At 41.7% G+C, this 25,008-nt stretch overlaps 2 protein-coding genes across 3 annotated transcripts; one reads left to right on the forward strand and one right to left on the reverse strand.

Moving 5' to 3' along the window:
* The first annotated feature begins 4 nt into the window (after positions 1-4).
* Positions 5-10,275, forward strand: LOC115367463 (probable ATP-dependent RNA helicase DDX17). Its single transcript, XM_030063237.1, has 13 exons — positions 5-255; positions 597-759; positions 1,039-1,135; positions 1,413-1,546; positions 2,451-2,516; positions 2,633-2,774; positions 3,381-3,541; positions 4,072-4,244; positions 4,436-4,546; positions 4,716-4,777; positions 5,106-5,165; positions 7,582-7,815; positions 7,961-10,275. Exons 1-13 carry the CDS (start codon positions 203-205, stop codon positions 8,452-8,454), a joined length of 1,950 nt encoding a protein of 649 aa, XP_029919097.1. The 5' UTR covers positions 5-202; the 3' UTR covers positions 8,455-10,275.
* A 1,415-nt stretch (positions 10,276-11,690) lies between these two features.
* On the reverse strand, positions 11,691-24,930 carry LOC115367451 (ADP-ribosylation factor-binding protein GGA1-like). Of its 2 annotated transcripts, none has more exons than XM_030063228.1 (17): positions 24,815-24,930; positions 24,037-24,121; positions 22,898-22,973; positions 22,675-22,773; positions 21,793-21,916; positions 20,596-20,696; positions 20,288-20,368; positions 19,043-19,180; positions 18,773-18,854; positions 18,264-18,374; positions 18,008-18,130; positions 17,702-17,766; positions 17,377-17,567; positions 15,876-16,132; positions 15,160-15,329; positions 14,774-14,884; positions 11,691-14,155 (listed from the first exon to the last, which is right to left on the reverse strand). In XM_030063228.1, exons 1-17 carry the CDS (start codon positions 24,855-24,857, stop codon positions 14,045-14,047), a joined length of 1,968 nt encoding a protein of 655 aa, XP_029919088.1. In that variant the 5' UTR covers positions 24,858-24,930; the 3' UTR covers positions 11,691-14,044. The 2 variants fall into 2 exon arrangements, with proteins under 2 accessions (XP_029919088.1, XP_029919079.1); XM_030063219.1 differs by having other exon boundaries at positions 18,008-18,133.
* Positions 24,931-25,008: the final 78 nt, after the last annotated feature.

The raw sequence follows: 25,008 nt of genomic DNA on the forward strand, positions 1-25,008 counted from the left end.
CGAGACGACGGTGGGAGAGCGAAAGCCGTCGACGACGTGACGCATAAAAGAATTGCTGAACAAAATCCTCTCACTGCTCGTCAAGTTTATGTAAGAGGCAGCAAAGTCCTCCTGTGCAGATACAATTTACTGCAGTAGATAACAAAGGCCAACCGGCTGTTTCGGCTTTTTAAAAAAGGCTAAATAAGGATTTGCAGCCGAAATGAGGGGGAGTTCCTCGTACGGGGATAGAGACAGGGACCGAGGACGAGACAGGTAGGTTCATGCACGAAAGTAAAACAAAAATTCGTACCTTTTATATGAATGTGCGTTGCTTTATGTTTGACCAACAGGAAAATAGTTTGCATATCTGTCCCTCACTCTCACTCGAGGTCCCTGCGGATTTGTTTTGCGCGGTTTGGTGTGTGAATTCATTCCCAAACAGTGGGCCGATGAAATTAACAAATAACAACCGCTACACCACCGACGCAGCAAATGTTGACAGACGGTTTTCGACACGAAGTCATCAAGCATGTCTAAATTTACACCGTAAAGTTGGAGGCTGCTCTGCCCTGAGATGAACCCAGTCTTCCGACCCCACTTGTGTGTGTATTTAGGCCGCGGTTTGGCTCCTCCATGGGCGGCCGGGGCGGCCCCCCGCCGATGAAGTTTGGGAATCCAGGGGACCGACTCCGCAAGAAGAAGTGGAACCTGGACGAGCTGCCAAAATTTGAGAAGAATTTCTACACGGAGCACCCTGAGGTCCAACGCATGAGTCAGGTAGGTTCACCCTCCTGTTACCTTTAAAATTACTAACATTTTTTTTTATCACTTGCAATCAAATAACAATGAATACCTCCAAAAAATTTGACTCAAGTTTATGTGTCAGATATTTTATGTGTCCTGTTGACTACCTAAACGGCTCTTTAAATAAAACATAACCTCCCTCACTCACCCTCCCCCATACATCACAGCTCTGAAACACTGAATGGGGTCAATAGGATGTTGAAATCATGCCCACACAGTCACACAGTTTTTTTTTCTCTCTCTCATATGCAGTATGAGATAGACGAGTTTCGTAGAAAGAAAGAGATCACCATCCGAGGCTCTGGTTGTCCAAAGGCTGTTACCAGTTTTCACCAGGCACAGTTTCCTCGTGAGTAAAACAACATATAGACATATTCATTCAACTGTAGTTGCTAGGCACTAGCCTTTGAAGCATTTACCTGTGAAACAATGCAACCAGTTTAAATACTAGTGCAAATGACCTGTTGAATAATTTGTCAAACATTTTCTCAAAAGGATCTGTGGTGTATTTACAGGAGATTATATTTTATTGGAATGTTTTTTTATGATTTCATAACCTCTCAAGCCTCCACAGTGAGCAGTAGCTATAACTGTCTTGTTGTTTGTTGTTCTCCCTCTGCTGCCAGAGTATGTGATGGATGTGCTGATGCAACAGAATTTCAAGGAGCCGACAGCTATCCAGGCCCAGGGCTTCCCCCTGGCCCTGAGTGGCAGAGATATGGTGGGGATAGCTCAGACCGGCTCTGGAAAGACTCTGGCTGTAAGTGTCTCATGTTGATCTTTTAACATAATGAGGAAAATGTATCAGTCTCTGTGGGGAAATTGAGTTGTTTCGGCAGCAAAATGAATAAGACTCAGACTGTAGCTGCAGGCAGCCTTTAACAGGGTCCATGCCAATGGGCCAAGCACACACAGGTGCCTGAAACACTGCAGTTTTGCAAAATATAGCATGACCAGATGTGATATGACAGACTTGGGAAGCCACATAATGAGAAGACAGCAACTCCCAAGAGTGAACTGCAACAGCTTAGCATCATTTGTCCTGGCCGAGTGGTTACATGTATCAGAAATCTCAGGAGAAGATGTGAAGTAGGTCATTGAATTAAGCGGTGTGTAAAATTTGGCAGTTGGTTGTTGTGATATGAAGCATTACCAAGTGCTATGTGACTATTTATTCAGGCATGTAGGATTTGTGCTACACTTTGTATTTGCTTATCCTTGACATCATCTATGACCATACAGTTTGGATTTCAAAATACTGTGTAATAGCTGTAATCCAGGAAATCAAATTAACTTAGCAGGCAAAATGGCAAAATTAGATTTTACATAAAATTCAGAACGGTAGAAAATCTTTCATAGCAGAAATGAAGACCAGTACATGAGAGAAACGGATTCTTTGCTAGACGATATAGGAGTTATTAGATCAATCATAAAGTCGCTTGTTACAGCACCACAGTATGGCCAAACTGTAATGTAACTGTAACCAGTAAGTGCGTGGAATCCTACCAAAACCAAAAAGTGATAAAATACGCACTTGTGCACCTCTGTGAGCATGTGCTGGCATTATTCACTTACAGGTGATGTTGGATTGACTTTCTTTCACAGTACATTATATGTGCAAGTTTATCATTTTAATGTGTCTGTTTCTCTGTTGACTGTTGCAGTATCTTCTTCCTGCAATCGTACACATCAACCATCAGCCCTATCTCGAGCGAGGAGATGGACCAATTGTAAGATTTCATTTCATAGCACATGTCACCAGTTTGGATAGCGGTGTTTTATTTTGCTATGTTTGTCCGGGCATACAGTCAGTCTGTAAAACCCAGCCCTCCTCCTCTCTCCTCAGTGCCTGGTTCTCGCCCCAACCAGAGAACTAGCCCAGCAGGTTCAGCAGGTGGCATATGAGTATGGCAAGTCCTCACGCATCAAGAGCACCTGTGTCTATGGTGGCGCACCCAAAGGACCACAGATTCGAGACCTAGAGAGGGGTGGGTATAGTTTTAGACATGTGAGAATTAAGCGCATGCAGTAGACTGTCCCAAAGAATTTGAGTGTCCAATATTAAATCAAACCTGATCAGGGTTCATCATTTAGGGTTTATATACTTTTGAATTATTTATATATGTCTAACTATAAGGCAACGGTATGAATCTTGGCTGGATTTTTCAGATGTTTCCGTTCTATTTTATCCAATCTGTTATTTGTATTTTTAAAAGGGAATTTATCACCATACATTTGTTCTATTGCTGTCTAGGAACACAAGTGGATGAAGGAGTGGGCAGTTGACTTTAAAAAACTCTGCCTGCTAACACATACAGTATGTGTTGTGGCAGTGCTATAGTAACCAAGCACATCACTGAACAAAATATTTCTGTATTGACTAAGCAACTATTATTAGTAAATCACCCCCCGACAGCCCTAGTGTGTGGATGTACAGCACATCAGTGTAGAGCTGGCTCATGATTGTGTGACTACCGTACCATCTGGTGTAGGAGCGCAAGTTGTATTTTTACCCATAGGCAAGGTTATGAGGGCCCTACAGAGCCTCAGGAGCACATATTATCATGGAGCACCTAATAACGTCTGTCTTCTAGGTGTTGAGATCTGCATCGCCACACCTGGTCGCCTCATTGACTTCCTGGAGGCAGGGAAGACTAACTTGCGGCGCTGCACCTACCTCGTGCTTGATGAAGCTGACCGCATGCTGGACATGGGCTTCGAACCGCAGATTCGCAAGATAGTTGATCAGATCAGGGTAAGAGGAAGTTACAGTTAAAAGCATTTAAAGTAACCGATTCTAGGACCATGATTGTTGAACGTAAAATGATACTGGCATCGATAAGCATTGAATTAATCTAAGATTTGGGGTAATCCAAGTTTATTAAATCTAGGTTTAAAATACTAAATCTGGGGTTTAAAATAAGACAGGCTATGTTGCAAATTCGTTTCCACCCAGATTAACAAAACTTTGAGTAGGAAATTTCAATTTCAAATTTATCTGCTGTACTGAATTATATGTGACTTAATAAAGCAGTAACTATTAATTATTTATTGCAATCACGTTGACAGCTTCTGTACACTGACCATCTTACAGGCGATGCATCATCTGAGAAGGAGCAATTTGTCTTAATTTAGCGAAAACTCATCAAATGGATCTGAAAAATATTGCTCCAGAAGTCTGTCCCTTATTTTGCTATGAAGAACTTTATCATTTTGCTCCATCCTCCATTGGCTTTAAACCACCTGCATTCTCTCTCCCTTTCTCTCTCTCCCCCTCTCTCTCAGCCTGACAGACAGACCCTAATGTGGAGCGCCACCTGGCCTAAGGAGGTGCGCCAGCTTGCTGAGGACTTCCTGAGAGAGTATGTCCAGATTAACATTGGCGCCCTGGAGCTCAGTGCCAACCACAACATCCTGCAGATAGTCGATGTCTGCATGGAAACTGAAAAGGACAACAAGTAAGGATTGCCTGTATGGAGATACACAGCCTCCAGCAGTGAGATTATATCGTCTGTTTGTCCTGATGATCATCTTACTAACCCCTCAGCATGGGTCAGATGAATATGGCCTCCTCCACAAACACAGCTGAAACTGAATTCTGTATTGTTAGCACTCTGACTGACTTTATTTCTCTCTTTTTCTTTCTCAGACTTATCCAGCTGATGGAGGAGATCATGGCTGAAAAGGAGAACAAGACCATTATCTTTGTGGAGACCAAGAAGCGTTGTGACGAGCTCACCAGGCGGATGAGACGAGACGGGTGAGAGTGCAACACATTTGGAGATGTTGAGACTGTCTGTGAAACATGAGTGTAGATTGAGATATTTAAATATATGATGTAGTAAACAGGACGCCTTCAAGCTCTCCCCGCGATTCTTACAATTTTATGGTGTTTTTTTTTTTTGTTTTGTTTTGTTTTTTTGCTCCAGGTGGCCAGCCATGTGTATCCATGGAGACAAGAGCCAGCCAGAAAGGGACTGGGTACTCACAGGTGTGTGTTTATAGTTGAATGCCCACAATACTTCCCTGTCATGTATTACAATTATTTTCTGACTTAATATTGTCCATCTTTAATTGCTGAGTGACCTGTACAGAATATACAACATTAAAAAGGCATCTCTCCAGTGACAATTCAAATGACAAGATTTCAGAATTCACACTATAGGTTGCGGTTTTCAAAATAGTTATTAGTTCTGTCATTTGTGTTGACTGTGCGCTGAGCTGATGACTTCCATTTTTGTCTTCATAGTATTCTTTCATTTTTAATGTTTCTTTTTCTTTTTTTTTTTTAATTATATATATTTTGTTCAATTCCACAGAATTCCGAAGTGGCAAAGCTCCTATATTAATTGCCACCGATGTGGCCTCTCGTGGTCTGGGTATGTCTCCTCATACACACATCCAAATGGCTACACAGCCTCTCACATAATTTGGTTCCTTACCCTGAATATTTTTTCTATTAATTGTAATTGTAACAAAGGCCAAAACTGTCATTGTTGTCATAGTCATATTCGAACACAGATTCAGCTATTCAGATCGTCTATGTAGTATGAATTAGGATTGCAATATTATCATGACAAATAGGTAAGTTACAATAGGTGAGACAAATTATTATATGGCAGGATTGAGAGAACAGCCATGTATTACTGCATACACGTTTGACAAGTACAAATTCATACTGTCCTGCCCCACCGCCAATGTGGTGATGCATATATGTTAATGTGTTTAGAAATTGTGTTTTGTTAACTATTTTTCAGGTTGAAATTATGACTGTGTGATAATTTTTGTAAAGGATATTACATTATGGATTTTCCATAATGTACAGCTGGAGGTCGTGAACATTCTACCCCCAAAAATCATCAACGGTGGATTTGTTGATGCAAAAGGAAGCTGGAAATTGGCATATTATCCAGTTGGACCCCACCTTGTATAATATCCCCAGATGATTGACAGTTAAACAAACTGTGACGTCTGAGATGGAGGCTTTCAGGCGTACTGGTCCACTGTGGGTTTACAGTCTGTTTCTTGTTACTGCGGTAATATGTTTCCTTCAGCCGGGGCTCTTTGGCACGCTGCCTGAAAGGAGTGGTTGTGGGAGGCGGATGCTTCTCATGTCTCCTTTATGCTGGCCATACAAATTCAATGATGATGTTGCTCATTTCACACGGTCATCCACACAACAAATGACAAGTCATATACATATTGTTAATAATTTTGCACCTGGTATGTGTTTGGAGTGTAAAAGCAAATGACAGTTGAGGTCCAGGAAGAAAACAGCAGTCAAAGGCTGTTGACTAGTTTCACCTCTATGATCTGTTAGTAGGATGAATCTGGTGTGAGAAGGGGGGAGAAGTGAAGTATATTTGACTTGCCAAGCTTCCTATGACTGTATCCTTGTTCTTTTTTCCCCTCTTCTCTCAGGGTTCGGCAGCACATGGCAGCTGTTACAGGCAGTCTGTGCTTCTGTCACTACTGGGGCTTCTACCCCCTCAGTCACATTAAAGTAGAAGCTTGGCTAGTTTTTGAGGGGTAAGGCCCTCCTATTCTTCTCAAGTAAAGATCCCCCATGGCCCAGTATTGTCAGTCTTTGTAAATCCAGCGAGCCTTCCTTGGGACCAGCCTGAGGTGCCTGTTTGTCTGCCCATCGGTCCTTCCAAAAAGCAGACAGACAGGGGAGAGAGAGTTAGAGGGGCTCGTCTGGATCCAGTCCTGGCCAGGGCCTGAGGAGGGTCCTGCAATGCGGCGAGAGAGCAACAGAACCAGCCAATGTCTCAAGGTTAAAAGGTTCTGCTCCCGTCTGACGTTGCTGGTGTGTGCAAAGGGTAAGGGGGGAATCCTGTCTCCCTCCGCCTCAGGCCCTCCAAATGAACCAGGACTGATCAGGGGGTGACTGACTACCTTTGTAAAAACAACAATTAAGGGGGTAAGTACCTCACCACCCCTTTCTCCTACCTCCACCATGAGCTCACCATACATTCCGGTATTTCCATCAAAGCCATATTAAAGTCACAGTGCAACACAGCTATGTCCCTGCTAGGTATTGGAATTGTTTTCGTCCTCCATCAAGTGCTCATTATTGTTATGGCACAAATTCATTCTGTTATTTAGTAGACTAGAATTTAATAAAGTGGCATCCCTCTGTTGTGATGGAGGGGGAAAAGGGAGACTAATTGATCGGACTCAGCAGTGCTGTCAGAGCCCCATGTGTTCTGTAATGAGAAACAGACTCTTATGCTCCTTCGTTTCAACCCAAACTGTTCAACAGTTCTGCATTTCTTTATACTCGAGTGTGAAGATTATGAAGCCTAACCATGTTAAGCAAGACCTTACACTCTGATGTCATTGGCTATAGATCAAGTGGAATAAAAACACCAAAGTCATGTTGGGTCTGACAGTTGAAGTTCCACTGGACTTTGACAAATTCAATTTCAGTTACAGACCATAGAAAATTAAGACAGTGAAGTAAAGTTAAAATTAATTTTGCTGTTTGGATGTATGGATTTTTTTTAATGCTTTATGTTTGAGCAGGTAAGTTTTTGTATTTGTTTGTTTTTCATTTGAGAGCATGATTATGATTTGTAATCTTAAATTATAGAAAAATAGTATATTCTTTGTAGTATCAGGCCAAAATATTAAAGCCAATAATGATACATATATTAAGCAATATTTTTTGTCAAGCCCTTGATGTGGCATAAAAATTAGCTATTCTCATTTTTGTTGCTTTTTTCCTGGTTTGAAATAATCATGTTTGTCCTTTCTTCCATGATGCAAAACTCATGGCTCTTTCCCCAAAAGATGTGGAGGATGTCAAGTTTGTCATCAACTATGACTATCCCAACTCCTCTGAGGATTACGTCCACCGTATTGGACGTACAGCCCGCAGTACCAACAAAGGCACTGCCTACACCTTTTTCACCCCAGGGAACTTGCGGCAGGCCCGTGATCTTGTCCGAGTGTTAGAGGAGGCCCGGCAGGCCATTAACCCTAAACTGCTTCAGCTCGTTGACTCAGGCCGTGGAGGTGGAGGGGGTAAGGAAGATATTAAGAGGTTTTTCAGTCTCAAACAGAATGGAACGTTCTCAATTTTTTTTGTCACAGAACGGTATAGGTCACCATAGTTTGAAAAAGATGCTGCACAGATTTCTGATGCAGGAAAATGTTCTGTTTGTTCCAGGTGGCAGAATGCGTTACCGTGGCAGCAACTCCAACAACCCAAATCTAATGTACCAGGAGGAGTGTGATCGGCGCATGCGCTCCAGTGGCGGGGGCAAAGACAGCCGCAACAACTTCAGCCGTGACAGCCACAGCAGTCGTGATGGAGATCGCTCATCTTCCTCCTCCTCTTCCTCCTACAGGGACCGGAGCCGCGACAGCAGGAGCAACTACAGCTCGAGTTCAGAGCAGTACCAGAGTTACAGCAGGGGTGGGGGCTACTCGTCCCGGAGTGGAGGCCAGTCCGCTGGAGGCGCAGGGCAGGATCAGTCTAACCAGTCACAGGGTCAGTTTGGCCAGCCTCCTCCTCCCTCACCTGCAGGGGGGCCTCAGCCTCTGATGGCTCAGCAGTTTGCCCCACCACAGCCTCCACTCATGGGCTTTATGGCGCAACCGCCATACCCCTTTGCTCCTCCACCCCCTCCTCCTCCCGGCCCTCCACCTCCCCGGAAGTAGAATTACTGGAAAGAAGCGTCAAGGTTTTTATTACTTCTTAGTGTGTTTACAATGTAACATTGTTTTTTTTTTACGCTCCAACTACTGTCTACTCAGAGATGGAAGTTGAAAATGCATAATGTTGAGGAAGTAAGGGCTTTTATTTTGTACTTGTTTCTATTATATACACTTCACATGCCCCAGATGTGTAGAATTCTTCAATCTTATTTGCTTCTACAATTTCGACATTTGCTTCTAGAAGAGGAGAAAGAAACCCTAAACAATTTGGCTTTTTGCTTTCGCATAGGCCAGAGGTAGGCAACCATGTGCCATATTGAGCCAAGAGGCACAACCTGGCACATGGTTGCCTACCTCTGGCATTGGCTGTCATTGTCACAAAGTCTAGAGCAGTAGATCTCAACTATGTGACACAGAGGTCCACAACGCTGCCAGTTTTCATTCCAGTCAAACACTAAAAGAGCAGATTTCACCTATTAGTTCCAGCTCTGGTTGAAGGTGTGTTAATCAGTGAAATAAGCTGTTTTAGTTTTTGGATATGAAAACCAGCATACTCTTGGGTCCCTGTGGCACAGAGTTCAGAAACTCTGGTCTAGTAGAAGTAATGTCTAATTTCTGATAGGGACCGTAGCATCGGCAGAATAAGTCAAGTGTGTTTATAGGTACAGTAGTCAAGAGCTTTGATCAGATGTACACAATGAAATGGCCCAAGCAGTTTGAGTCTTAAAGGGACCTAAATTTGGACTTACAGTGGAGTCACCAGTTAATGGAAATGGAAACCACTCCGTTTTGCATAAGCACAGCAAAATGCCCAGATATATAGGAATTACATTGATTTTAGGGTCTCTTTTACCTCAAACACAGAATCTTTGTGAATATTAATGTCTAAAACAAATAAATACATTTTTAAAAGGTTTAGTATTTTCTTACTTTCACCAAAATACTTTATGGAGTAGAATTAAAATGATATTGATGTTAGTGTTTGTCAGTTTGTTAGTGTAATTTACCGTTTCCTAGGTTTCAGTATTTTTAGTCATGCATGGCCCTTTTATTCCAGTCCTGTAGTAGGTAAACAAAGTGATTCATGTGGTTCTGTTTGCACTTGCAAGGTGTAATCGTTCAAATATTTTTTTAAATGGGCAAACTTTATACTTGGATCATATCTAGAAAATTGGCATCTTTTCTAGTTTCATCTTTTGTTCAGTAATTGTATTTTTTAATGCTTTTTTTCCTTATTAAACAACATTTTAATGAAAACTGTTTTCTGCTTCACAAGAACCAAGCACTGACAGAAGTTGTGAAATCCACCCTGAAATACATTCATATTACTGCAGTACATATTTGCAGCAAATTCTCATCTTGAGAAATACTTAGTAATGTTGCATAATCTGTGCAAACATACATAATTACATGAACCCTTTGTTTATAAGTTACGAACAAAAATTGGGAAAGACACTTGCGTGGGTGAGCTTCATGCACTGCCTCACAAATCGGCTGGAAAACTCCCAACCTAGGCCATAATGTCTTGCTAATTTGTGCTATATCTGCTACCTTTCATCTTCTAAATAAGGATGCAATTAATATACTTGAGGTCTTTAGTTGCAGCATGTACAGCTCTTTATTGTCCTTTTCCTTTCTCGTCAATTGATTCAATAAATATATTTAGGAAATATATAAAGGCTAAAGTCTGTATGTACATGTAAACAGTTGGTTTACTGTAGACAGTGAAGAACTGCTATTATTAACATGAATGGTACCATCCAAATAACTTAATTGCATATGTTAGTTATCATGGAAGTAAAGAAAATGAGCTCTGAATCCTAACATTGGACTGATGCAGTCTTGTTTTCCACTACCCAAAACCTGGAACTGTTGACGAACATGCTTTGTAGTAGGCTGGTACAAAAACGTACCAAGCCGATCTTTAACAACTAAGGCTGACCAGGGCCGATGGCCGATGCACAGTGGCAGCAGCAACCAAGCAGAATTAGGTCGAGAGAGATGGGACAAGGAATCAGACAAGATCAGTATTGGCATCAGGCGTAGATCTACATAAATCTGAGGATGACTTTGACAGGCAGCAGTGGGATGAACCCAAGCAATCAGCCTATCCTCAGAATCAGGAGGTTTCTGTTCCTCCATCTCCTGTGTAGCACTTTGTTACAACTGAGAAGCTTCTCACAACCTGGCACGACTGAATCTGTGCCTATAATTGTTTGTTTAGTAAAACGTGAGTGTTCGTACATCTGCAAGGTCTCAAGGAAAGGGTCTTTGACTTAGAACGGGGCATTTTGGGATCAAGAAAGCCAAGAGGAGGAAAACAGACAATTTCCCCTTAGCCATGAACACCATATGTCCACTACAGTGAGACAGGGAACAGGTTAATTTTAGAGGTTTATGATTAATATGCTCCCTACCACCCTGAAGCTTCCTCTCTGGAAAATACTGGCAGCTAGTTCTCTTTTAAATCTGCTTTCTAGATTGGGTGGCTCTACTTTCAGAAATCCCAAGGCAGTCAAGCTCAGAGAGGTGTGTAGGCCGGTTACCGTACTGTGCAGAACCCTAAAGACTACACTCAAGTTCATCTCAGCTGGCAAACAGGCTACAGGAATAGATTGCTACTTTACCCTTGTTTGTTTAGAGTGAGCTGTGACTGTTTTTTTCCCTATTTGAGCACTTGTGTGGACAGCAGCTGATCCTGGAGAAGAAGCCGGCTAGTGTTTCTTGTTTTGGAGCAGGCAGCCGAGCTTGTGTGCAGGAACATGTAGAGAATCCGTGACCAGCCGAAAACTATGACCAGTCAGTCAGGGATCCTTTATGTCAGGACAGCAGTACGTTTTTCTCCTCTTCCCCACCGTGAAAAACTCTACATTGTCCTTGAAGAGTTAGTTTTAGGGCCCATCACCTACAAGACAGATGCTAGAGAGGAGAAACCCCAAACAAATATTCCACTTCAAACTGAACATCTGGAGGATCCAGGAAACTTTTCCAGGACATCCAGTCAGCAGCTTGTACAAGCAATGGAGGAAGATAAAGTGTTTAGTGTGTTCCTTTCTAAAGATGATTCTTACTCTTAACACAGCTCTTCAAAGCCCAGAAAGAAGACCTGCTGTCCATAATCTCCCCAGATTTGCTCCAGGAAAGGTCAATCTACTTGAGCAATACCACTATTTGGATTGCAATAAACTCAGGACTAATTGAACCATCCTTAAGTGAATAAAGCAAATCTGTGGTTCTTGTGATGAAGAACAAAATCTTTATTTACTTATGTACTGATTTCCACAAGGTAAATACTCGATTTGATTAACATAACACAGTTCATAAAGATGCTCTTCAACCTTCAAGCAGATGATGGATAAAAGTCATGTCTGCTACAAATCACCTCATAGCAGTTTACCTTGATGACACTGTCATTTCCATGGCAGGAGCCCAACTCTACACTTGCGTTTCCAGTCCAGTTAAGTCGGTACTGAATGCTTTGGGAAAATACACTAAAAGTCTCTGCAAATAGTTGGGTTACAGCCTATAGAACATCACGGTTAATCCTACTGTCCAAAATATTATTCATAGTTGTAGCATGATCTGCCTACTCTGATTTGGGAGTTTCCTAATTATTTTGGCCAAGATGATCAGTGTCCGCTGAAAAACGTTCTGATGGAAGTAGAGAACAACAGAGCACTGAAACTTGAGTCCTCAGTCTCCAATTACATCTTTGCAAGTTTTCACATCTGCAGCTGGATTGTAGACCAAAAGGCGTCAATTCAGTTTGACATTAAATCCATGTCACTCTCCAGGTAAATATTGAAATAATCCTTCATGGTAATATGTAGAGGTGAAGGTTCTCTGTCCCTCAAGTTGCATTTTCCTGTAGTTAGGTGTGGGGCTGCCTGTATGAAGCATCTCAGGTCAGTGGTGCTCCTCTGGAACCAGGTGCCTTAATATCATTTTATTTCAGTTTGTATGACTTAAGATGTGATCCTAGAGCACAACTATAAACTTTATGAACACAGATTATCAGGAAGATTAGCAGGCTCACCCTCATTTGATATCACATGCTTCACATGATGAACGTTTGGAAACAGAAACAATATGAATCAAACTCGTTATTTGTACAGAGATGTACAAAGCAAAAAAAAAAAAAAAAAATCAAATCAAATCAAAAGTTTCAGCTCAGGCACATGTGGCAGAATAAACTGGATGTCAGCAACGTCAACTCAGGACTAAACGTGTCCCTCTTTGGGTCCATCGACAGTAGAAAGAAGGCAGCAAATGAGAAAGGACAACATACAGAGAATGGCTTCATGTGCAAAATTCAAACAAAAGAAGTGCATACATGTTCAGGTTGTGTAAAAAAAAAAAAAAAATCTCCAAAATAAAATCCTGAGTGAAACATGACTTAGAAAGAAGTGTCCAATTCTTTGATACAAGTGATGAAAAGTGCAGAATCAAAAATCAAAATATATTTATATTTTTTTAAAGGGGCAGAGTGGTGGGTATTCAGTGCCCTTTCTTCATTCTTCATTCATGTCTTTCATTCATTGTCACAGTTTAGACACGTTCCCCGACTCAGTAATGAAACAAATGGAATTTTGCCCAAACATAACAAATAAAACCAAGACAATACATTAAAAAAAAAAACAGTGTACCAACTTCACAAAGCAGGTAAGCCTCCTGGACAAGATAATTTGGTCGTCCTGCTCCATCCCACAGAGCTGCTCACTAGATAACATTTCTCATCAAGTCCTTTCAGATGCGCTGACAACGCTCCACTCATAAAGAAAAAACAGGCTCATCGAACAGGAGGAAATTATTGAGACGATCTTCAGACGCATGACAAGGGGTACACAAAGACAAAATGTTGACTTTCCCTTGCATTGCACATACATATTGTGCACTTGTTCATTATATAGTGGAGTGGAATGTAGTTTGCTGGCATGATACCATCTGACTATCTTGTTTTACCTTCTTGGTCAGACTGATCTGTAGATATTTAGAAGTTAACACTGAATCCAAAGATGGAAATTGTTACAGCGTCTAAATTGAGGACATTCTGGTGCTCCAGTTCCAGCTTGAGAACATATCTGCTATTTGGATGCTTCAGATCAATGGTTGGGCAATCAAACCAAAATTACGTCAAACAAGGACACCAGCTGTCAAAATATAATACATGAGCCATTTGAAAGGATCATGGTGCAGTGAGTGAATCAGTGAGAGAAAATGCACACATTCAGCTTTAAAAAAAAAAAAAAAAAAGGTTCATTTTGTTTTCTGATGAGTCAAAGCATTGATTCAATGTTCTGAAGATTGTTTGATGTCATAGGACAGTAATGTGATGGTTTGATTGTATTAAGAATGACGGGAAGAAGAAAACAAGAGTATAAAACACAGGAACGTACAGACAGAAAAGGTATGAAGGAAGGCACAAGGTAGAAGCTGCTTCCCAAAACTGGTCTCACATCAGTGTGTCATCACCCAAACCAAACTTTCACACCACCCTAATGTGAATGTAACGCTGTGACCAGTGATTAGGGGCAACTTCCACCTAAATCTAAAGGAAGCAGCAGATCAGATGACAGGAGGTTGGTCCTTCTCGCTAAAGATTGCCCCAGGTATTTGGAGGGGGGAACTGGTCGACGTCACCGGATTCATCATAAAATTTGTCGCCCAGATTGAAAGTTAACTTGTACCGCAGCCGTACCTTTTCCTGAAAGACAAGTAACCAGTGTTAATCCAAAGTTACATCACCTGTGATGAGCAAACTGCACTGACGGCATAATATTTATGCTCATTTGAGGTTTACAAAATGTGGTACATACATGGTTCACAAAAAGACAGCAAATTACAGTGGGAAGTACAAATGTGACCATTTTCATTACACTAATTATTATTTTACTATGGTAGAACTAAGAGCCCAATGCACTGCAGCTTAAAAGAACATGCAAATAGGCATACCACAAGCAAATTAAGAAAAAAATATTTTCAATTTGTGTATTGTGTTGTGTTGTCTGAATTTGCAGCACGTCGTGCATGTGTTGTCAAACTGAAGATATTTTCTTAATTTGTTTGTACTTGGGAGACATCGAGTTTCAAAAGAGGAAATGTGAAATGAAATGAATTTCACCCTGATTTAGAAGCACCTTCTCAGCCTCTATTTTTAAATTGCTGAAGAGTACAAACTCTACTTGGCAGCAGAAAAGACTGTGGTAGAAAGCAAACATTCAACCAACACTAACTTTTTGGGGCCAATACCAATACTGACATATGGGGGTTAAAAAAAAATAAAATAAAATAAAATATATTAGTCAATTTTTAAAAAACGTACCTTGTGAGGGTTGGCCAGTAACAGAATCTGGGTGATGGCAGCTGGGGGGAGGATGGGGTTGAAGGCCGGGAGCTCAGTGCCAGAGGGGGGCTGCAACTTCACTTTCATCACCTACACACACAAATATTTGCACACACACACACACACACACACACACACACACACACACACACACACACACACACACACACACACACACACACACACACACACACACACACACACACACACACACACACACACACACACACACAGAAAAACTACATGAAGTGATGGCCAAGGCCTGGACCAGTGAGAGAGCCAGTCCCCCTGACTGTGGGACACTGTCTCTTTAAACACTAGGCTACAGTGTCACCGGCATGAAGGGCAGATGATAACCAGCCTACCTTAGGTACAGCGGACTGGAAGCGGATGTTTGTGACAGGAACTGGGGCTGAGGACAGCATGGAGATGATCACCACGAGCACGTCAGGCCGCGACGGTGGACAGTCACGGGCAAAGTGGAACAGAACCCGCAAACTGTGTTTGTCAAACACAGTCACTGGTAATAAACTGCCTGAAGCACACGTGAAGAGAGACAAAGAAAACCGGACTGTGATGTAGGAAATGGTAAAGTTGCCAAGCACTGCATGCTATTTGGAAAAATTTCACACAGCTGATGAAGTAGAGAGCTGGAGTGCTGAAGTGGCATTCAAATACATGGATAATTGTGGATAGTGGATAATGGTTTTGATTTATGTTTGCTTTTTTGTTTAATTTTTTTGGCTTTTGTTATTGCTTATGCTGCTTACTGAAGTGAGATTTCTTCTAAAAGCCTCTGGAGGATTTTTTCATCTCACATCTTTCTTCACTTCTGCTGTTATTGTGTTTCCTCTGCTTTATTTTGTATGTGCAAATATAAATCTCTAAAAGAATTACTTAGATTTGAATTTCATGATAAAAAAAAAAAAATACTATAGAACTGTACAGAATAAGCACTTGTTTGAGTCTCTCTGTGGTGAATTCAGAAAGCTGAAGTTTTAATCACACAACACAGACACACTCCTTTTTTCCCCATAGGCCATCACGTAGCTCACTCAAGCTTATTCAGGTCTGTGCTCACTAGGTTTGATGGATTCCAGAGGCACGGTCACATCAGCAAGAGAGATGTTGTTATGAGAGTCAGAGGCAGGGGAAGAGCCTTTCGTGGGAGCTGAGAGACTGGGACTGGAGTGAAGCTGGGGCCCAGGCTGCTCTGAACGGAGGGCCAGGCTGACGCTCGGAGCTGTTGTGGCAGCGGCACTGGGAACAGCAGCACTGGTGCTGGATTTGGTCTGGAGGTCACGTAAGGTGGGTCTGGACTGTGGCTGGAACTTATCCCTGTGAGAGAGAGAGCAGCAACGGTGTTGTGATCAGGCTGATCGCCATTAGAGAACACATGGGAGCTGAAAGTACATCAAACAACAAAGCTGTTGTGTATTACATAACTGCTTTCAGGGTTATAAAAAGCTAGAGCATTAAACGTCATCTCAGTGATTATGATCTCCAGCCGTAGATTGCCTCACTGCTGGGGAATGCATCCCTCTCCAATTAATCCTTATTAATTTAGCATACAACTGTCAAACAGCCACAAGACATGCTCTGCTAATTACTTACTGACCTCAAATGTATCATGTCAACATTGTTTGCTGATAGAGTCGACCAAACTTTTATTAAATAGGGAACACAATTTGCAGCAAGCCTGGGGCTAAGGCTGGGATGATATCCTTATCTCCCGATTCGATACTTGGGTACAGATTCAATGTGTATCGCAATTCTTAAGTGTTAAATTCTTAAGTATTATGATTCAATATTGCAATATGTTTTTTGAATTTTTGAATTATGCTCTGTTCTAGAAATTGCTCAGTATAATTGTCAATATACCTGGAAAGCCATACATCCTCTGAATGCCCTCGGCCTTTAGTTTGTGGATATAAAATTTCATAAGGCTGAGATTATCCTAAAGCATAGCTCATTTTATACATTGACATCATGTTTCAAAAAATGCTCTCACTACAATGAAATGGCCACTGTGGGGGCTAACATCATCACACATGAATAATATTGGGCTCACTGAATCCACAAGATTCTCAGCTTTCCAGTCAAACCCAATTTATGCAACTCCAAGACTGTTTAGGCCCCAGTCTGCACAAAAACACCATTTTACAATAGGACAAAAGAACACATTTGTACCGCATGCTCTGTGGCCCAAACTGCATGGGATTAGTATAAGGTGGGCATGTCTGCAAAGAGCAGACCCATAGGAGCCAACAGAAGCCATTTTCATTCAGATATCTGGAGGTCAGAGGTCAAGGGACCCCTTTGAAAATGGACATGCCAGATTTTGCCCCGCCAAGATTTAGCCTAAATTTGGTGTTATATTTGTCGACAACCGAGCCGGACATCAAATGGATTCCTTAGGTCGTCTAGTTTCCTACGATACCATCATCTTTACTCTAAAGGAATTTAAAAATAAATAAATTTTAAAAAAGAAGAAGAAGAAAGAATCGCGATACTTGAGTGAATTATTTTTTTTCCCCCCAGTCCTATTATTTACTACAAATATCACAGTGCTGTTATCTTACCATTTGACCTGCTGGCTCTCTGGAGGTAGGGACTGCTGTAGCAGGGTCTTCCCCAGCAGGTCTAGCTCATCCAAGGCTTTGGGTGGAGCGGCAGGGGCCCCAGACGGAGGAGCAGGTGGGGTCAAGGCGACAGCCGGCAACAACACCGCGGCTGGAACCACCGGGGCGGCTGGTTCTCCACCGTCAGAAGACTGGAGAGACCCAGCAAAGGGTTAATGTGCGAGCGTGTGAAGACCTCAGTGGCGGGAGGAGATGATGTAAAATGCTTTGAAAATGAAATCAGTGTATGTGTTTATATGAGAATGTGTTTTCTTGTATCTCCCACCTGAAAAGTGTTGAAGTCCTCCAGCTGAGAGGTGGGGTTGGAGTTTGGTGTTACTTCATTGAGTCCTGTGAGGTCAGAGACAACAAAGGTTAACTTGTGAGGCAGTAAGAGAGAGGAAAATGTCTTGTTTCAACAAGCTTTACTCTGCCCTGCGGGGGCCGGTATTGCGCTGGAAGGGGTTAGTTTGCTTTAGTTTGTGTTTTCCGCGGATTGGCCATCTAGCCAAAACTAAATAAATAAATCAAACAGCCAGTGGAAACACAGACAGAACTGTGCTCAAAGACCTGCAGAAGCAGCTGGAGTTACCTAGTGACATCAGCTCGTCATCCAAGAGGCTGATGGCTGCATCCTGTAGGTTGGAGGTGTCTGATGCTGTGTTGGGTGATGTGTTTAGTCCTGCCAGGTCTAGGAGTGCGGTGCTACTGCTGCCTGCTTGGAACAGAGAAGATCTGTGCGTGATCTTAAACTGTAACAATGTAAATTAACGTCTATGGAAACACTGGCAGAAGTCACCCTGCGATTTTCACACAGTAACCTTCCAACCCCAGAAAAGCACATGTACCTGGTAGTGATGGTGTGGTAGTGCTGTCTCCATTCACCTTCTCTCCCTTTACCAGTTGCCTGTACAGGTTGATGACCTGCGTCAGGCTGTCATTGGCCTGCAAGATATCCGCTGGAACCACAAGACAGTCTCATGAAGCTCCATGAAATCCTTTCAAATGCTTTTTGTTACTGGATAGGCTCATCGGGTAGTTTGGTAAGCTAAACTACAAAGCAGTAAAGAGGACACAGTGCAACTTGAGACAGCAACTCAACCCTATTTAAATAAATAAATTAAATATTCAGCTCTGGAGTTGAGCGGTTATTGCACACCTTGCTGCAATAAAGAATGAATTAACCTGTCATAACAATGTTAGCAGCATTAAAGAGCTTCCCCAGAGGCTTTTCCTTTTGAATGAGCCAGGCAATTTGTCTGCAGTGTAACCAACTGAGTGGCTCCATAACGGTTATGATTGTTCTGCATTAGATGATACATCAGTTCTATCAAAGCCATGACGTCAACAATCTTACCTAAGGCTTCATCGTTATCTTCTGTATCGCTGGCTAACCGGAACAGCGTGGGTCTCATCTTTTCACAACGCTGGTAAAGATCCTGCAAACACAGCCCTGTTTGTTGACAGGTACAGACCCAAAAAGTGGCTGCTGTTTGCATTTTGTGCCGTGATATTTTCTGCATGTGTTGCGGTATCGTGTTCCCCCAGCGAGCAGTGCAGGCAGGCGTGCAGCACGGCGGGACAGCATGCTTGGTGCCAGTTCCGCTGTGTGCTGAGCTCTACTGACCTTAATGAGCTCCTGGTTGCTCTGGGAGCAGCTCCCCTTGCTGTAGCCCTCCAGGAGCTGGCTCAGCAGGCCCACGCTCTCATTCACCTCCTGGATGGCGTTCACCCGCTTTGACACCTGCTCTGTGCGCTTCTGATCCTGGACAAAAAGAACAACAACAACCCGGTCTTAGTACCCACGATTCTGATGCATCTTCCATCTCAGAGTTCTGAACTTCCTTATTTCTTGTCCGAATTTGATGATTTGGGTCAACATTATGCAAACAGTGAGACATGAGGTCATGTTACTGTAACTTAAGATCATTCTTTACAGCATGTCACAAGACAGTGTGACCTGAAAATGATGAAATAGTTACTATTATTATTTGATACTCTTATACTATGAACCTTGAGTGCTCTTTTCTTGTTGATGATAAACAGGCTGTGTAAATTAGGGCAGGACGATATGGACAAAATCAACTATCATGATTTTTTTTGACCAAATACCTTGATATTGATATTATAGAGATCACTATTGGTACTTTCATGAAACATTTACACAAGAGTTTTGATTTAAAAAAACATTCAAACAACAGACAGCGAGAGCGCTCATCCCTTTGCTGTAACGCAGCCTTTAAAAGCAGAAAAAGGCAACACTTTTCTTGGCTGTAATATCACAATATTACAATAACTAAAATCCCAGACGATATCTAGTCTTATAGCATGATGTCAATATGATACTGATATATTGCCCAGCCCCACTGTGATTACACCTAAAATTCTGGCCCTAATTCCTAGTCTTGATGATTTTGGCTCTATAATAATTTTGTTGCACCTTCAGTTTTTTTTTTAAAATACAAACATCAAGATTATTCAACAACTGCTATTCTACAGGAAAAATAACTGTACTGTTTTGACATCAATAACTTCTACAATGAGTGTTCACATAACCTAAAATCTGATGTGCAAATAGCTCTACATCTTAGTCCTGACTGACTGCTGCACATTCTACTGTCCCAGTGGTTAGGATGCTGGATGAAGTGCACAATACCATCACACCAATAAAATCAGTCATTTTAAAATACCTACAGTATGAAAGAATATGTATTCTGATGCTACATAAATCTGTTGGTTGTGTGTGTGTGTGTGTGTGTGTGTGTGTGTGTGTGTGTGTGTGTTGTGCGCAGATACAGATGCAGAGACATGTGTGTCTGTCAGTGAACACATGCAAAAAGGAGGCGCTTGGTAAACAAAGGCTGTGACTCACCTCCTGTACCATTTCCTTAATGAGCTTGTTTGCTGCTCTTAGATCTTCGGGGTGGGTGCTGTTCAATAAGCGGGACAGCGTCTGCATAAACAGGATAGAACAGAAGAAAAGGAGAGGAAAGAGAAGGGGAAAAGAGAGACGGGGGGATGAGGTAAACCACTTAGTTTCCCAGTTGTTTTGATTTCAAAGGGTTTTAAGGTGCAAGACAGCACCGAGACAGTGTTCATAAATACGTCATGAAAACATGTAACATGCAATTCTTTCTGTTTTGTGAACCTAAGATGCTCTGTGCTCCTTCGTCACTTTACCTTGGATTTCTCCTCATCCTCAAAGATGGCACTCTTGGCTCTGGGCGGCGGCGGTGGGAGGACGTTGTCATCAGGAAGCACTGGGTCCTGTTTGACAATACCTGGAAGAGAACAAGGACACCTGCTCACTTAACACGAACAAACAGTCAGTCAACAGCAAAACCCCCGAGGCTTCACATATATAGATCTGGACTAATATAGAAGCCGGGCCACCGTCGGGTCGGGTGTGCATTGTTACATGACAATAGGGATGTACTGACAGATTCAAAGCTTCACTCATTGAACTGATGCTCAATTGTGAAATTCAACACTGGATTATTAGGATGGCATCTGCTCAGCTGCAGTTTTTAAGATAACTTCTACTGTAATACCAGAAATGTAGTTACTGAATACAGCAAAGTTGTCAGCAAAAACTGTTGTGCTGATACTTTTACTTTTAGAATTTCAGTGAGGCACTGTAAATCTGCTTGGAGGAACGGTTCTTAGTCCTGGACATAAGACATGTCAAAAATCGCTGGTTTGGATGCATTTTAAGTTTGGTGATGGTGATGAAAAAGTGGAGTGCCAGATATGCAAAATTAAACTCAGTATACAATCACTCAATCGGGAGAGTCATTAAAAAAAAAAAAGTCTAAATCCATAAAGGTGGCTTATGCTAGTTACAGCTAAGTCTAAAGATCATTAAATTTAAAATTATGTGATCTGCAACTTCTCATATTCAGCTACCGTCACTTTATTCGCATTACTGAGAGGAATATTTTTACAAAACAGAAGCTCCTGAAAAGCCAAGGCAAAATGATGATGTCTATCGTATAGCAGACATGAGAACCTTCATTTGCCAGTCGGATTTTGGTCTTGTGTTAGTCTGGTGCCTCAGCATCATAACATCACAAGGACAAGTGATGTGATGATGCAAAAACAACACAAATTTGGGGAACTAAAAAACAGAACAGAATAAAAGAAAGCTAAAAGACAACCTACTGGACTGCTGATGTATTTAACAGAGATCTTACAATTAATGTCACTAACACGCCTAACTTTCACTTAATTCAACTTGATCGTCATGCATTAAAGTTCACTGGACAGTGTGCAGAGTACAGTTTGCCGGGCTGCACATTCGATGAGAAATGTTCAACAGTTCACTGAGCTGCACCCCTGTGGCTCGAGGCTTACCCATGCCCTGAAGATTTGACTCACCCTGTTTTTTCAGCATTTGATAAGCGTCTGCTATCTTGGTTTCATCCGGCAGCCTCACCGTCCAGCTGTACATCATTTCTAGAACCTTCTTCTTCACTGGCTCTGGAGCGCGGGAGCCCAAGTACTGCAGGGGAGATCAATGCCAATGTTACACAGAAATTCTGCTCCAACAATCGAAGCAAAGACAGATACAGGTAAAAGTCTCAAGAGGCAAATGTTTGGTGAACAAACAGTCTTATTACATAACTTATTGTGTACTGATCTAAAGCTGATCTAGAGAATCCTGCTGCTTAATATTTTAAACAAAAAAATTTATAATAACAGTAATTAAAAATGTTCAGGGACATTATGTTAAAAATTACTGTCTCATAAAACAAAATGACCATGACATCTGTGGAGGTTTAATAAGACTGCTGGACAATCCCACTGAGTTAGAAATTACTTTGACGGGGAACTGAGGTCTCTGGATTTTTTTTTTTTTTTTTTTTTTTTTAAATGCCACCCCTCATATTTTTAGCTGCTCAGAGATGGAAGATGCTATGATGCTATAAGTAACAAATCAGCATCATAGCAAATTTGATTCTCAAGCCAAAAAAGCACAGAGTAAGCAATATTATTTTGTAATGTGACAGGATCTTATTCATTCCATAATGAAATGTAGTTTTTATATTTGTCCATTATAATCTACCATAAGCACTGAGACCTGTTGATGTTGCACTTACTTGTTAAAGGTTCTCTAACATGTAGAGAACCACTAAATACTAACGTTCTCTCAATAACAGTGTTTGCATTTCAGTAGATGCACACATGAAACAACAACAGGAACCACAAAACAAACAAACAAACAAACAAAACCAAAAGTGAGAGGAAGTCCCTCAGTACCTTGGGCGAGACCACCTTGATGAGCTCGTTGAGGAAGCGGAACTTGCCCACTTCACTGTGGAACCGCTTCCCACAGTTCTTCATGCACGTCTCGAGAACCTGAGGACAGCGAGGGTTTCAAGTCTGCAGTCTTACATTTGAACAGGCAAGCCTTCAAATGATAATGATGTATAAATGTTATGTGGCTTCTACAGTTATTAGTATTTACAGTTACAGTATTTACCATGAGCGCCTGCATGGCCTCCCACTCCTGAGGGGACTGCAGTTTGTGAGCCAGGAGCCTCGTCGCAAGCTGGGGACTGATATTGCAAAAAATAAATTAAAACACTAACAAACCTTAATCTTTTATACTTTGTTTGACAATGATTTTTTTGATACATTTTTTTCGTGTTTATTTCATATAAAGTCCCATACTGTACATACAAAAAAAAAAAAAAAAAAAAAATCACTGAAACACTGCATGTATGGATTCAACTGCACATCTTCACACACACAGGAAGCAAAATCCACATAAGTCCATCCTAACACTGATCTCAGCATGAAAAACCAAAGTTTTATTTTCAAAGTTGATTTTAAATGCCATAACTTTTTGTCTCTGAATGAAGCTGAAATATCAAAAATATATGTTCACTTGAAAGGGGCCATAAATTGCCATTATCATTATTATTATTAGTGTCACAAGCAAGCTTTCATATGTTTATCACAGCAGCAGAAGCATCTGGCCACCCTATCTGATGAAATGCAAAGAATGAGGTGGGTAAAATATATTTTTTTTCCCCATCTTATCAGCGTGATGGCTGATCTTTTGGATATTTGTGCTGCAAACCAGCAGCAGTATCACTAACAACAACAGGAGCCCTTAGGTAGTGTATTGTTAGTTATGCTGAATCACCCAACACAGTTGTCAGCCACACATTCAGTTAATGCCTGCAATTTCACCTCAGAAAAAAAGGCTAGAATCATTTCCCAACATCTCAGTGAAATTTCTACAGCACCTACAACCTGCGGACAAGTGACAAACTGTTCCTCTGAATTATGTTTTAATCTTAAAAATCTATTCACATGTGTAAATGTAAAAACATCTCTGGGAGGGGGAATAAATAAGCAGAATTTTAAAAGAGGGTGGTTAAAAATGCTTCATGCTGTGATGATCCTGTGAGGTGTGTGAAGAATGTTTTCAAGTCAGTTTGCTGCACAACAAAATGTGAAAAATGACACAGTGGAGAGCACTTTCATGAGAGACTGAACAGTTTTCAGCAGCAGACAATACCTGTGATTCTGCTCTGTGTGCTGTTTATGGTTTAATAAAACACAGACCAGTGCTATTCTGACATGTTGTGAATCAACCTGTCATGTCCTCACCCTTCTGGCTCATTGTTGAGCTGCTCGTAAAAGCCCTTGATACTGTCCCAGTCAGTCTCCCTGTTCAGAGGGTTGGTGGCCTTGTCTGTGGGACAGGTAAAAACACGATTTAAACACAATGACACATTTGATCTCCATCATCAAGCTGCTACACGCAAACAAGTTCTGAATTCTGACAAATCCCAAATATCCTAAGAGCCCCGGTGTCAGTGTGCCTGGCAGCAGAGACAGAGAGCTCCCAGCTTGTTTACACTGTGTGACCCACTGGTCTCTGCCTCTGGACAGCAGCTGCTGCGGCTCGCACAAAACCATGATGTTAGGGGAAGTTACATGACTCATCTAGGAGCTCTAGCTGAGGAAGACTTTGGTTAAATACATCATCATCATCATCATCATCATCAACTGCCCTGGTTCTCTAGTCCTCAATGAAACATGGCTAGCTAGGTTAGCACACCGTGTTAGCGAGACACTGGGACTTTTAACTTTGTCGAGCACGTCAGTCATCTTTGTCTTGCATCACTAACAGCTCATGATATGCACACATCAACAGAATGCGGTAAAGGTGTTGTATTTGACAAAGTTTGCTCCTTATCGCCAAATAATTCCACTTTTTTGGTTTGTTGACATCCGATCTCTACCGGTAGAAAATCTCTTCCGCGTGGTCAGCCTTTGGCTCTTACAGATAATGACACATAAATGGCGTCCGCATGTCTCCCCTGCCTCACTGAACATGACACTACATCCAAAAGTAATATCAAAACACCGAGGGATGACTTACTGATGCGAGACTGTAGGCTCTCCTCATCTGGAGGCGCCGCCATGTTTCGCCACTTCCACACACAACACACACAAGTGGCACTATCGCGTTGTTTTGTAAGGTCTCGCGTTGACAGCCGCCTCGGAACTCATTTTTTCCCTCTACTCCTTTATTTGATTAAAATCACCTCATGTACATGAAGCACACGTTACATA

This window comes from Myripristis murdjan, chromosome 1 (genome assembly GCF_902150065.1).
Source record: "Myripristis murdjan chromosome 1, fMyrMur1.1, whole genome shotgun sequence".
Classification (NCBI taxonomy): domain Eukaryota; kingdom Metazoa; phylum Chordata; class Actinopteri; order Holocentriformes; family Holocentridae; genus Myripristis; species Myripristis murdjan.